The sequence below is a fragment of the Scylla paramamosain genome, chromosome 34 (genome assembly GCF_035594125.1).
Source record: "Scylla paramamosain isolate STU-SP2022 chromosome 34, ASM3559412v1, whole genome shotgun sequence".
NCBI lineage: Eukaryota > Metazoa > Arthropoda > Malacostraca > Decapoda > Portunidae > Scylla > Scylla paramamosain.
This window is the reverse complement of record NC_087184.1, coordinates 4,030,001-4,045,000: the sequence shown is the minus strand read 5'-3', so window position 1 is coordinate 4,045,000 and position 15,000 is coordinate 4,030,001. Positions and strand designations below refer to the sequence as shown.

Here is a 15,000-nt window from a genome sequence, read left to right as displayed (position 1 = left end):
GTACAGTAGCATGTTGTAGATGAGAGGAGGATTGGAAAAGAATAGATGAAGAGGCAAGAGGGTGTGTACAGTAGCATGTTGTAGATGAGAGGAGGATTGGAAAAGAATAGATGAAGAGGCAAAAGGGTGTGTACAGTAGCATGTTGTAGATGAGAGGAGGATTGGAAGAGAATAGATGAAGAGGCAAGAGGGTGTGTACAGTAGCATGTTGTAGATGAGAGGAGGATTGGAAAAGAATAGATGAAGAGGCAACACATTACAAGTACATGTGTGTCTCGGGCCACACACATGAGCTTATCAAAAGTGAGATAAAAGTGGAGAGCAGCTGCTGTATGAACAAGGGTCAACATGAGCTTGAAATGAGACTGGTTTCAATATCCATTAGTATTTATTGCAAGTTCAATAAAACAGCCCAAAGAAAACTAGTTGAAGGGAGAAGATTGAGGGGAAGACAGAGAGTGAGATGGAGGGATGGAATTGTGGTGGAGCTGCAAAGGATGGTAGTCACAGAGGAAGATGCAGGGGACAGAGACAACTGAAGGAGACTCGTTCATGGTGCCAACCCCTCACCTTAGGGATATGGCAGAAGGAGAAGAAGAAGAAGGACTTGCAGATCATATTTATAGTCACCTCAGGATGTTTCATTGCAGAGTACATAGCTGTATCTTGGGAAATTACCTTCTGTGAAACTTTGATCTCAGTATGTGTATCCTGTTTCTGTATGGGTCACTGTTTGGAATGAGCCTTCCCCATGTAGTGCAGATACAAAGTTGGGATAGAGCAAATGTTCCCATTACTCTTTCAAAATGAACATCTAAACAACTATACCTATCATGTTTCAAGATGAATATTCAGTTATTGTTTTCTGAAGTATTTAAAAACCATACTTTTTTTTACTGATTTATACCTCTTCCATAATAATAACAATAATAATGGTAATAATAATAATACCAGGCTGGCAATCCCACACAAGGTGTCCCAGACAAAGCACCACACTCTGTTACACATCATTCACACTCTTAGCCCTGTCAGCCCTGGGTGGAAAGGAACATTCTCATGGAGGTCTGGAGCTGATGTGGATGAGTGACAACATTATGATGATAATGATACTGTAATGATGATAATAACAACAACAATGTGCTGCACTTCAAACTGTGACCAGAACCTGAGAGTGCCTTGCACTGAACTTGAGTGAACTTAATGGTGTAAGCAGTTAAAGTTTGAGGGTGACAGATAGTGTGCTGAAAGTTTAATGTGTGAGGAAACTGGAAACACATTAGTGGATGAGTGGAACAGAGTTGGTAATCAGGTTGTAAGTTCAAGAATATATAAGAACATTAGAAAATATTATTTGTTGGAAGAAGTCATCAGGCTTACATTTGGCAGTCCCTGTATGAAATATACCTATCTATTTCCACCCATCATCCTCATCTATACATTTGTCTAATCTTTGAGACCTCTGTAGTGACTCAGCACTAACATCCTGATTACTGAGTCTATTCCATTCATCCACTACTCTGTTTGACAACCAATTCTCTCCTATCTTTTTAAATTAACTTTTTTTTTACTTCAACCCATTATAACAGGATGAATATTTATTATTATTATTATTATTATTATTATTATTATTATTATTATTATTATTATTATTATTATTATTATTATTATTATTATCTTTGTAATATAATATTTCCAATTTGTTTAATTCATAAGCGAGGAAGAAAATGAATAATATTAAAATACACATTTTTATTTTAACTTTTTTTCACCATTTTTTCTTTGTGTGTGTGTGTGTGTGTGTGTGTGTGTGTGTGTGTGTGTGTGTCTATTTACATATAGGAAAAGAGCTATGCTTGTGCTGTCCTACCTCCATATTTATTTTTATCTAACTTCCTCGTAAATTCATTTAACATATTTGTATCGTTGTTGTGTGTGTGTGTGTGTGTGTGTGTGTGTGTGTGTGTGTGTGTGTGTGTGTGTGTGTGTGTACACTTAATGTTGATGATGCAGTACTGAAGCAACAGCCAAGGGTGGGAGGAATACAGGCATGAATAGAAGTGAACTAGATAAGCTTAACATAATAACAACATTTATGGCTGGCTGAGGGACTCCTGTAAGAGATACACCAGCAGTCATAGGCTACTCAAGTCACCTCAGCCTGTGACTCAGCAAGATCTTCAAGCAGGGAATTGTTTTATTCATGGCATTCTCCTTGATGAATGTTTAAAGTGATACCTGTTTTTCCCCAGTTTAGGTATCTTATCAGGCTGCTTTAGATAGCCACTTATCAGAAGACCAGTGTGAGGTATAGAGTATGATGATCTCATGAATAAGTAGGTGTTCCCAGAGTCCCTTCTTGAGTAAGATGACCACATGAATAAGCAGGTGTTCCCAGAGCCTTTTCTTGAGTAAGATGACCTCATGAATAAGCAGGTGTTCCCAGAGTCCCTTCTTGAGTAAGATGACCACATGAATAAGCAGGTGTTCCCAGAGTCCCTTCTTGAGTAAGATGACCTCATGAATAAGCAGGTGTTCCCAGAGCCTCTTCTTGAGTAAGATGACCTCATGAATAAGCAGGTGTTCCCAGAGTCCCTTCTTGAGTAAGATGACCTCATGAATAAGCAGGTGTTCCCAGAGTCCCTTCTTGAGGAAGATGACCTCATGAATAAGCAGGTGTTCCCAGACCCTCTTCTTGAGTAAGATGACCATAAATAAGCAGGTGTTCCCAGAGTCCCTTCTTGAGTAAGATGATCTCATGAATAAGCAGGTGTTCCCAGAGTCCCTTCTTGTTAATGTTCATTCTTGTGGGAAAGTTGTGTAAATAGCACAATTTTTAACCCCTTCCCAGTGGCAGGGCAGATGTGTGTACTGATGAATATAGAATGGTCTGTATTTAAACCCTGCCAACCTCCAGCCATGTGTTGCTGCATGTGAGTACTGTAGGCTGATGTCAATATATAGACTTCCACAACTCTAAGGATGCATGGTAGCTATATATAGACTACCGCAAGCTTAAAGATACGGGACATCAATATACTGACTTGTGTTTACTTAATTCTTGTTGCCCTTCATATGTGTATATATATATATATATATATATATATATATATATATATATATATATATATATATATATATATATATATATATATATATATATATATATATATATATATACACACATCCCCTTTGTGTCTCACAACACAAGGGGACAGTCACAGCCTGCCCTTTAAAGACAACTCTCTTCCTCCACACAAAACTACAAGCACCTAATAACACACACACCCTTCACTCAAAAATTTCAAAATCATCATGGCGACTCCTACACCAGCCTCGGAGTCCCCATCTGGGGAGGGGACCATAAATGTCCCCAGGTCGGACTGCGACACCCCCCTCAACTTTTTCTTCATTAACTTCTGCAACATTTGTGGTCTAAGATCTAATTTTCAATCTGTAGAACACCACCTCTCCTCTTCTAAACCTCATCTTCTTTTCCTCACTGAAACTCAGGTGTCTGAGGCAACTGACAGTAGCCCCTTTTCTGTTCCCTCCTACTTTCTCTATCCTCATTTTCAATCCAAAGCTGGATTTTGCGTTTATGTGTGCAATGACTTAACCTGCTCTCGTGCCCATGCTCTTGAATCTTTCGAGTTTTCCATCATCTGGCTACGACTACAGAGTCACGCTCAAACTAAATTTATCTGTGCTGTATATCTTTCACCTAACTCCTCTGACTATAAGAAATTCTTTGACTGCTTAACTTCCAAAGTGGAGCACATTTTGACCCTCTTCCCTTTTGCAGAGATCTCCATTCTTGGAGACTTCAATGTTCACCACCAGCTTTGGCTTTCCTCTCCCTTCACTGACCATCCTGGTGAACTAGCCTTCAACTTTGCTATCCTCCACGACCTAGAGCAATTGGTGCAACACCCTACTCATATTCCTGACCGTCTTGGAGATACGCCCAACATTCTTGACCTTTTCCTGACCTCTAATCCTTCTGCTTATGCTGTCACCCTTTCTTCTCCTTTGGGCTCCTCCGATCACAATCTCATATCTGTATCTTGTCCTATCGCTCTAATCCCTCCTCAGGATCCCCCTAAGCGAAGGTGCCTCTGGCATTTTGCCTCTGCTAGCTGGGGGGACCTGAGGAGGTATTTTGCTGATTTTCCTTGGAATGACTACTGCTTTTGTGTCAGAGACCCGTCCTTGTAAGCCGAGCGCATAACAGAGATGATAGTGTCTGGCATGGAGGCGTACATTCCTCACTCTTTTTCTCGACCTAAACCTTCTAAACCTTGGTTTAACACAGCTTGTTCTTGTGCTATACATGATAGAGAGGTGGCCCACAAAAGGTACTTAAGCCTTCCATCACCAGAATCACATGCACTTTATATTTCTGCCTAGAACCATGCCAAGTCTGTTCTCCAACTAGCCAAAAACTCCTTCATTAATAGAAAGTGTCAAAACCTTTCAAGATCTAACTCCCCTCATGACTTCTGGCATCTAGCCAAAAATATTTCTAATAACTTTGCTTCTTCTTCTTTCCTTCCTTTATTTCAATCAGATGGCACCACTGCTATCACATCTATTTCTAAAGCTGAACTCTTCGCTCAAACCTTTGCTAAAACCTCTACCTTGGACAATTGTGGGCTTGTTCCTCCCTCTTCCTCCACCCTCTGACTACTTCATGCTACCTATTAAAATTTTTCGCAATGATGTTTTCCATGCCCCTGCTGGCCTAAACCCTCAGAAGGCTTATGGACCTGATGGGGTCCCTCCTATTGTTCTCCGAAAGTGTGCCTCCATGCTTGCACCTTGCCTAGTCAAACACTTTCAGCTCTGTCTGTCAACATCTACCTTTCCTTCTTGCTGGAAGGTTGTCTACATTCAGCCTGTTCCTAAATAGAGTGACCGTTCTAATCCCTCAAACTACTGTCCTATTGCTTTAATTTCCTGCCTATCTAAAGTTTTTGAATCTATCCTCAACAGGAAGATTCTTAAACATCTATCACTTCATAACCTTCTATCTGATCACCAGTATGGGTTCTGTCAAGGCCATTCTACTGGTAATCTGGCTTTCCTTACTGAGTCTTGGTCATCCTCTTTTAGAGATTTTGGTGAAACTTTTGCTGTTGCCTTAGACATATCAAAAGCTTTTGATAGAATCTGGCACAAAGCTTTGATTTCTAAACTACCCTCCTACAGCTTCCATCCTTCTCTCTGTAACTTCATCTCAAGTTTCCTTTCTGACCATTCTATTGCTGCTGTGGTAGACGGTCACTGTTTTTCCCCTAAATCTTTTAACAGTGGTGTTCCTCAGGGTTCTGTCCTGTCACCCACTCTCTTATTATTCATTAATGATCTTCTAAACCAAACTTCTTGTCCTATCCACTCCTACACTGATGATACCACCCTGCACTTTTCCACGTCTTTTCATAAACGTCCAACCCTTCAGGAGGTAAACATTTCACGTAGGGAAGCCACAGAACGCTTGACTTCTGATCTTTCTAAAATTTCTGATTGGGGCAGAGCAAACTTGGTATTGTTCAATGCCTCAAAAACTCAATTCCTCCAAATATCAACTTGACACAACCTTGCAGACAACTATCCCCTCTTCTTCAGTGACACTCAACTGTCCCCCTCTTTTACACTGAACATCCTCGGTCTGTCCTTTATTTATAATCTGAACTGGAAACTTCACATCTCATCTCTAGCTAAAACAGCTTCTATGAAGTTAGGCATTCTGATACGTCTCCGCCAGTTTTTCTCACCCCCCCCCAGCTGCTAACTCTGTACAAGGGCCTTATCCACCCATGTATGGAATATGCTTCACATGTCTGGGGGGTTCCACTCACACTGCACTTCTAGACAGGGTGGAATCAAAAGCTTTTCGTCTCATCAACTCCTCTCCTCCAACTGACTGTCTTCAGCCTCTCTCTCAACGTCGCAATGTTGTATCTCTAGCTGTCTTGTACTTTTATTTTCATGCTAACTGCTCTTCTGATCTTGCTAACTGAGTGCCTCCCCTCCTCCCGCGGCCTCATTGCACAAGACTTTCTTCTTTCTCTCACCCCTATTCTGTCCACCTCTCTAACGCTAGAGTAGTATTCTCAATCATTCATCCCTTTCTTTGGTAGACTCTGGAACTCCCTGCCTGCTTCTGTATTTCCACCTTCCTATGACTTGAATTCCTTCAAGAGGGAGGTTTCAAGACACTTATTCATCAATTTTTAACTACTGCTTTGACCCTTTTATGGGACTGTTATTTCAGTGGGCATTTTTTTATTAGATTTTTGTTGCCCTTGGCCAGTGTCCTTCCTACATAAAAAAAAAAAAAAAAAAAAAAAAAAAAAAATATATATATATATATATATATATATATATATATATATATATATATATATATATATATATATATATATATATATATATATATATATATATATATATATATATATATATATATATATATATATATATATATATACGAGTATATATATACTTTGCTGCACACTTGAAGATAAGTGATGTTCACATATAGACTTCACTGAATTCCTGTCTATCTGAGCAAGTCTGGCGTGTCAAATAACAAGGAAATGAATGATATTTAGAAGAAAGGAAGCATCGATATATAGACCCTGCCACAATCCAGTACAGTCACATGAAGGTGAACATCTGGCTAGATGTGCCATCAAATGGTCCCACTTTTGAAGCATGTATATGTGCAGAACCCTAGCCAGGAAGGGGTCAGTAGTATGGCCTCTCCAGCAATGTAGCCCTCATGTTGTTGAAGAGGTTAGGTACTGTACTAGAAAAACAAACAACTTATTCATACATAGATTTTGTAAAACATAGTAATGTCTATTATTGTGTGGTTATTTAAAGCTACTGAAATAGGTTTATATATTTCACCAGCCTAACCTTAATTCTCTCATCTCAGTCAGGTAACTGCTCTGTAATAGAAGAGTAGGCAGTGTAAGATACTAGTTGGGAAACAGTAAGACAAAATCACAACAACAAGATAGAATGACTTGAGCATTACAGAATTATATATTTCACTGGTTACACCTAGGTTCTCTCATTCCAGTAACTTGAGACCACACAGTAGGAGAGCAAGTAATGTAAAATGCCCAGAGAAAACAATCAGTACACCAGATTATTTTAACAGTAAGAAGTTTTTGAGCATTACATACTAATGACTACATATTTCACTTAACCTAAGTTCTCTTATCTCAATAGCCTCAGATTACCACACAATAACATAGGAGGAATTAATTGAAGATTCTTAAAAAATCCACTGAGTAGACTGAATCACATTGACAATAAGAATAAAGTTCAGTATCACCAAGTAAATTGTTCCTCCTTGACAAGTTGTGGTGCAGGTGCAGTCGTCATGTGTTTTAGTGTGGCAGTGGTGAGGCAAGAGTGACCTTTGTCTGTGTGGTGTGAGCAGATAAGGCAGTGTGTAGGTACAGGCTGGCAGCATCGCTGATTCCTTGATACTGAATTGTGGTTTAGGAATGTGGTGTGTTCTGTGAAAACACTCCTCAATATATATATATATATATATATATATATATATATATATATATATATATATATATATATATATATATATATATATATATATATATATATATATATATATATAATGAAGACATAGATTTAAGAATGAGGTGTGTTCTATAAAAAAACATTCATTGATAGAAAAAAATGTGTATGTAAATTACAAAACCATAATTTTTTTCAAATATTTTTACATTTTCAGTTATTTTCCTAAGGTAAATCTTTGTTATTTCAGATTGTGTAGGTTAACTTTGCATTCATAAATCAGGAATGATATTACCTCATAACATAAAAAGTTAACAAATCAAACATTTTTGAATCGCAGCTTGCCGACACTCATGTGTAGAGCGCACGGCAGTGTGGTAAGAGTGTTATGCAACAAAGATACAGGCCAGTGTTATGATGGCATACCAGGTTGCTGAGTGAGGGAAGGAGAGGTGTGTGAGTGAGGGGAACAAAGTGGGAGGGAAGGAGTGACAGCATGCCTACCTTGAAATAAACATTGCCTTCAAGTGTTTTGCAAGGAAGATACAGACTCTGGTGTTGTAATAGTATGCCAAGAAACTGAGAAGAGGAGGGAGAGGCATGTGAGTGGAGAGGAAGAGTTACAATACCTCAAAATAAATATTGGCTTTGTGTTTTCATATGGTTCAAGTAATGATGTAAGCTGTCATGTGTGAAAGAACTGTAGGTCTTTATGCAGTTTTATCACCAAGGAGTTGTGATGTTTATTCTCAAGTGTTTGGATGTCTTATTTCTAGTTTAAATAGATAGATAGATAGATAGATAACTTTATTGTCAAGATGCAGCATAATGGAGGTTATTGGGGTTTTCAAGGGTGTTTTCATGATCCTAGCAACAAGGATTCTGCATCATTGACATGAAAGAAGACCCTTGAAAATCTGACTGACCATTTCTGTGACCTTTGACAGTAATCATCATAGGAGAACAAAGCATTTCAAAATTAGCTTTTTATCTCCTTTATTGTCCCATTTATTACAATTTTTTAACCCTTATTTGTGAATATTTTTTTCTAGTTTAGCCTGAGTGGTTGTTCAACTAATGAGAACCTGAGTATAATCCTGTTGTTTAATCCACCATGGTTCTCCTCAGGGCCAGTGCTGGGGACCCTGGTTGTGCTCATCACAGGGCGCATCCTCAGGAGAGTGTCACCCAAGTTTGGCTCCCTGGTGGCAGAGGAGGCACACCGCAAAGGTTACCTGCGTGCCATCCACTCACGTATCATTGCCAACGCGGAGGAGATTGCTTTCTATGGCGGCCAGAAGGTAACGTGGATTTTGTGTTTTATTTAATCTATTTATGAAGATGCCAGGGTAAGCCAGTGTATGTTGTTAGGCCTTGCTGGGGATGTATGTGTCCAACTGTGGTATGCTGAAGCTCCTGGGGTATAGAAGGGTGGTCCATGAGATATGTTACCAACAGGGGTTCATGGGGCTGAGTGTGAATATTGTGTATGTGAGTATGTGGTGCCTTGTCTGACCTGGTTTGTGTGGGATTGCCAGCCTGGTGTGTAGGGAAGCAGATAGATTTTTATTATTTGATTTATGTAAGGGGCTCTGGGCAAGGGCAACAAAATGGCTAAAAAAAAAAGAAGTCCACTGAAGGTTCAAGTCCCCAAAGAATGCAGTCTGAAGGATTGTTTAAAATTTGAGAAGTGTCTTGATACAATTAAAGTTAAAATAGGAGGGAATACAAAAGCAGGCAGGAAGTTCTAGAGTTGTTTACCAGATGTTGAAATTAATTAGAAAGTTGTGTTTCACTCTCTCTCTCTCTCTCTCTCTCTCTCTCTCTCTCTCTCTCTCCTCTCTCTCTCTCTCTCTCTCTCTCTCTCTCTCTCTCTCTCTCTCTCTCTCTCTCTCTCTCTCTCTCTCTCTCTGATTGTTTGTCTTTGTTTTTCAAAATTCTCTGGAACAACTTTTTTTTAGAATAGCAAAATAAATCCATTTTTCCCACTTTTTTTTGTCCTGAGACTCTGGCATGTGAGAAATAAAAAGTCAAGTTGATCAAAGTGTAAGAGTAATGAAATAATAATAATAATGATAATAATAATAATAATAATAATAATAATAATAATAATAATAATAATAATAATAATAATAAAAATAGTAATAGTAATGATAGTAATTTGTGTTGTGTGATGTGTTGCAGGTTGATCAGTGTGTGAGTGTATTGTGTGGTATGTTGTAGGTTGAGGAGTGTGTGTGAGTGTGTTGTGTGGTGTATTGTAGGTTGGGGAGTGTGTAGGAGTGTGTTGTGTGTTGTGTTTCGGCTTGAGTGTGTAAGTGTTGTGTGTTGCATCACAGGTCGAGCTGGGCATCCTGCAGCAGGGGTACCACTCCTTGGTGAGGCAGATGAACATAATCTTCAACAAGAGGCTGTGGTACATTATGCTGGAGCAGTTCCTCATGAAGTACGTGTGGTCAGGAGCTGGCATGGTGATGACTTCCATACCACTGCTCACCTCAACCATCAGTGAAAGTAAGGCCACTTTTTGTTGGTTCTGGTTAGGGTGATAATCTGTCTGAATTTCTTCTTATATCTTTTTTGCTATGTATTCTTTTCCTCTTTTACTCCTCAGCCTCTCCTAATGTCTGTTTTTCACTCTTCCTTCCTCTTTCACCATTAGCATAAAATAAGGCTCCTCATCTGTGGTTGGGGGTGATAATCTTTACATCAACCTATCCTAGAGTCTTTTTTTTACTCTATTTTTTTCCTCTTTCATGTTATTTGTGAAAGTAAGGCTCTTCTGGTTTTGGTTTTGGTCAGGTTTATAATCTTTGTATCAGTCTCCCGTAATGTCTTTTCACTCTTCATTCCTTCCTTTTTTACTCATTGGCCTCTTCTAATGTCCTTTTTTTTATACTCTATTGCATCCTCATTGACTCCATTAGTCAAGTTAAGGCTCCTCCTCTTGGATTCTTGTCAGGATGATAATTGCATCAACCTCTCTTAATACATATCTGTTTTTCTCTGCATTCCTTCCTCTTTCACTTCAGAAGTAATGCGGATATGTAATGTTCTTTTCGTTCCTTTGTCTTCCTTTACTCTTGGTGAAATAAGGCTTCTCTTGTCTACTTCAGTACTGGTCATGCTGCCTTTGTCTTGTCCTCTCCTAATCTCTCTCTCTCTTTTTTTTTATTTACTTTTTTGGGTTGTATGTTTTGTGTAGTCTTTTCTCTTATTTATCATCATCACCCACCACCACTGCCATTTGCCATCAGTTCCAGTCGCATTGTCTTTGCGTCTGTGTTTCATAATGTCTGTTTTTCACTCCAGCGTACCCTTTTTGCATTTTGCTCTCTCTCTCTCTCCCTCTCTCTCTCTCCTCCTCTCTCTCTCTCTCTCTCTCTCTCTCTCCTCTCTCTCTCTCTCTCTCTCTCTCTCTCTTCTCTCTCTCCTCTCTCTCCTCTCTCTCTCTCTCTCTCTCTCTCTCTCTCTCTCTCTCTTCTCTCTCTCTCTCTCCTCTCTCTCTCTCTCTCTCTCTCTGTCCAAAATGATGTAATATTCTTTCACTGGGTATCAGTCATTGCTTGTAATAGGAAGATATTGCCTTTATAGCAACAATTCCAAGTCTCTGTTCTTTATTTTCAAATAATTTTCTGTGCATATTTTTTTTTGACTCACTATTTGTTGATTTCTTCTAACCTAATATTTTTTTCTCTTGTCATTGTCTGTGCATTTACTTTTTATACTCTTACTCTTATTCCTTGATTTCTTTTGACCTCCTCCCCTTTGTTTCCATAAGTTTTGTGATGTCTTTTTATCTTATTTCTCCTGTCATCAGTTACTTCAGTTTTCTGTGTATCTGCAAGTCCAGGTCAGATGTGTCAGAGCACTTTCCCTTCTGTATTGTAGTTTTATGCCAACCAATCAGTGCCCAGGTCCAGTGATTGATTAGCTACTCCATTTTGAACATGTCAGGCAGTGTCTTGAGGGATGAAACTTGAAAATCATACAGCTAAATCCTTAGATTGTGATAAATTAAGGGGTAATTTTGGGTATCTGTGGTCTTGGAAGTTTTAGATTTCCTCAACTCCTAGCTTAATATTTTACAGTTAAGTTCCTGTTACTTACTGTTATTGCTCTTGTCTTGTAGGGTGATATGAGGGACCTAGTGGTCTGGTAGCTTTGAATTTCCTTGCCTTCTAGCTTAATATTAGTGACAATAAGGTTCAGTTACTGCCACTGTACTCTTTGTCTTGTAGGATGATATCATGTGGGTCCAGTTTAAGTGTAAGTTTTGGTTACTTGTGGTTTTGGCAGCTTTAAATTTCATTGCCTTCCAGTTTAATATTAGTGACAATGAGGTTCTTGTTACTACCACTGTACTCTTGTTTTGTAGGGTGATATCATGTGGGCCCCAGGTCTTGCCACACAGCCTCTAGTGGTGTGTTGTTGAACAGGTCAATGTTGGAGTGTTCGGTCATATAAATGAGCAGATGGAGATAAGATATCTTCATAATGCATGGTACACAACAGGTTTGTTGGGAAGGTGTGCAGGAAAGTTGGGTGGTGACTCACATGTGTTGGTTTACTACTTCAGTGTACTTCCACTTTATTTTAAGCTTATATTTCTCTCTCTCTCTCTCTCTCTCTCTCTCTCTCTCTCTCTCTCTCTCTCTCTCTCTCTCTCTCTCTCTCTCTCTCTCTCTCTCTCTCTCTCTCTCTCTCTCTCTCTCTCTCTCTCTCTCTCTCTCTCTCTCTCTCTCTCTCTCTCTCTCTCTCTCTCTCTCTCTCTCTCTCTCTCTCTCTCTCTCTCTCTCTCTCTCTCTCTCTCTCTCTCTCTCTCTCTCTCTCTCTCTCTCTCTCTCTCTCTCTCTCTCTCTCTCTCTCTCTCTCTCTCTCTCTCTCTCTCTCTCTCTCTCTCTCTCTCTCTCTCTCTCTCTCTCTCTCTCTCTCTCATCTTTACTCCATTGCTGTGGTGATGAAGGGGAGAGGTGACCACACTCAGTTTGTGGGGTGGAACAATACTGCCATTGTTTTCCTTGCATGTTCATAGTGTATGGCAAGAGGACTGTGAGCCCTCTCCTTTGTGTGTTTACTCCAATGATGAGATGAGGAAGCAAGTAGATTATTTGTCTTACCTTGGCCCCTTTCAAGAGGATGTTAGTAAGGTCATTTGTCTTTAGTTTGATAATTCTTTATTGTTTGTATTTCATTGTGATCTGTTTGTGTAGAAATTTTGTGACACTCATAAGTTTATTTTACTTATTTATTTTGATTTTTTGTGGTCTATATATATATATATTTATTTATTTGTTATTTTTTATTTTAATGTTTTAGAGTACAAGAACACAAGAACATACGGGATAGTGCAGGAAGTCAGCAGGCCTATACATGGCAGTCCCTGTACACACAATACATACCTATACTCACCTGTCATTCCTGGCCATAAATTTATCTTATAAGCTTCCTCTTGACTTCACTAACAACCTAATCATCGAGTCCATACCATTCACCTGCCACTCTGAGAATGAGCTTCTTTGGATCTCCTTATTAAATTTAACCGCATACTGTATTTGATGGCTTATAAGACACAGGGGCTTTTAAGACGCACCTCAGTTTGGGCAGGAATTAAAGAAAAAAAAAAGGATAAATAAGTGGGTTTAAGCTCTGAATATGATGTGAAGGGTTTCGCTTGACATTTGAACCCCTCTCATATGTATTCAGATCCTTATTACATCCCAGTATTTTACATTTAAAAAACCTTAATATTTGTTAGTACCTTCCAACACTGGTCCTTACACCAGTCCTGTTGTGAGGTGTAAACAAGTATGGCATAGGCAGTGACATTGTCAGAGCCCATGGAGGTAATAAAAGTTATAAAATCTTTTGTTTTGTTAGCTAGTAAGCTATTTTCTAAAAAAAAGAAAAGTTTCTCATTAGCTTCAAGTTTTGTTGAACATGTATGCAAGGTGAGAATGTTAAAAGATAGGCACAATTTCAGTTGTATGAAGGTGTGTCTTACCTCAAGGAATAATGGCATCATACTAAGGAATGCAGTGAATCTTGTGTGTGTCGCCAGGTTTGATGTGTAACTGACCACAAGTTTGTTTTGGTATGTGCAGTGTAAGTGTTGTCACTTAATTTCTTCCTGACTGGTGTTATTTTATTGAATTACCAGTAAGTACAACCTGTTATACATTGTTACCTTGGAAAAAAAAGGAATTGTTTTTCTGGTGTAGAAGCGATCATCACTTTGTTTACATGTGCGAAGATGTTTGGGGTTTTATGTAAGGGCCACTGTTGCCATAGACTTACCACTAGCCACTGCCCCAAAGCTGAACCTTGGCCTCATAAGATGCAGGCTCATTTCCTGAGATTTGTTTTTTAAACAGGCATGTCTTATAAGCCATCAAATATGGTAAATTTAAACCCTTTACTTTTGTATGTTCTTATCAATTTTTTTTTCCAAGATCAGTACTTGATGGATGACATTAAACTAACTTGCGCATATCACTCTAGCTGGGTGTGTGTGTGTGTGTGTGTGTGTGTGTGTGTGTGTGTGTGTGTGTGTGTGTGTGTGTGTGTGTGTGTGTGTGTGTGTGTGTGCAATTTTTTCCAGAATCAGTACTTATAAAATGATTACCATATGGTTATTATAGGTAGTGAACATGCACATACCACTTCACTCTGTTTACCTGTGTGTGCCAACAGGTGGACAGGCTGACGGTGGGGTGTCGGAGCGTACGCAGTATTTCACCACAGCCAAGAATATGCTGACATCTGGGGCTGATGCTGTGGAGCGCCTCCTCACCTCCTACAAGGTGAAGCAATGTGTCACCTGTCATTGCCTGGCTGGAAGGAAACTTTAGTTCATGGCCTTTTAGTTTAAAAACACATTCTATTTATGGTGCTCAGTTTAGTATTGGTGTTGTATTAGACTTCTAGGTGTAGTTTGACTTTTGTTTCTATGCGTAGAGGCGTGTTCACCAAGTCTGGCTGTACCTTCACTACCTTAGGACTCTTAAACAAGGTAACGCCACCTCAGGTTTTTCTTCCAGACATGTGGCAGGTTGACTGCATTCCTATCAGAATACTCAGTTATTAGTGTATTTTGATTTTGTTAATGTTGTTATCTTGTTAATGGTCTTGATAGTAATATAAAGTAAATTTACTAGTTGCTTGAAAAAGAAACATAAATGCTTGGGCCATTCAGTAAATGAGAGCATCAGCCACTGCCATTTACTGTGTGTGAGTGGCTTCAAGTTGTGGCGTTACAGTGGCAGAGTGTAGTGTGATTGTTCTGATTTGTGATCTGAATGGAGAGCAGCTTGCACATTTTTCACTTATGATCATTCTTTTTATTCACTTTTCTTACATTATCATCATTATTCATTTGTGATTAAAAGAAAAGAAGTTCTTTAGGAAACACATTAATCATCAGCAAGTACAGTGAATCTCAGTGTA

At 39.0% G+C, this 15,000-nt stretch overlaps 1 protein-coding gene and 1 long non-coding RNA gene across 2 annotated transcripts in view; one reads left to right on the top strand and one right to left on the bottom strand.

Annotated features, from left to right (window-relative positions):
• Positions 1-431, bottom strand: part of LOC135090057 (uncharacterized) — a 3,891-nt gene extending 3,460 nt beyond the window's left edge. The window contains exon 1 of the long non-coding RNA XR_010261750.1: positions 1-431. This exon is cut by the window's left edge and continues 2,243 nt beyond it. This is a non-coding gene — a long non-coding RNA (uncharacterized LOC135090057).
• The window catches only part of LOC135090056 (ATP-binding cassette sub-family D member 2-like), a 50,097-nt gene that overhangs the window by 4,501 nt on the left and 30,596 nt on the right, over positions 1-15,000 (top strand). The window contains exons 2-4 of the mRNA XM_063986312.1: positions 8,683-8,855; positions 9,894-10,068; positions 14,248-14,357. Coding sequence (XP_063842382.1) covers positions 8,683-8,855; positions 9,894-10,068; positions 14,248-14,357 — 458 coding nt within the window. The remainder of the gene's footprint in view (positions 1-8,682; positions 8,856-9,893; positions 10,069-14,247; positions 14,358-15,000) is intronic.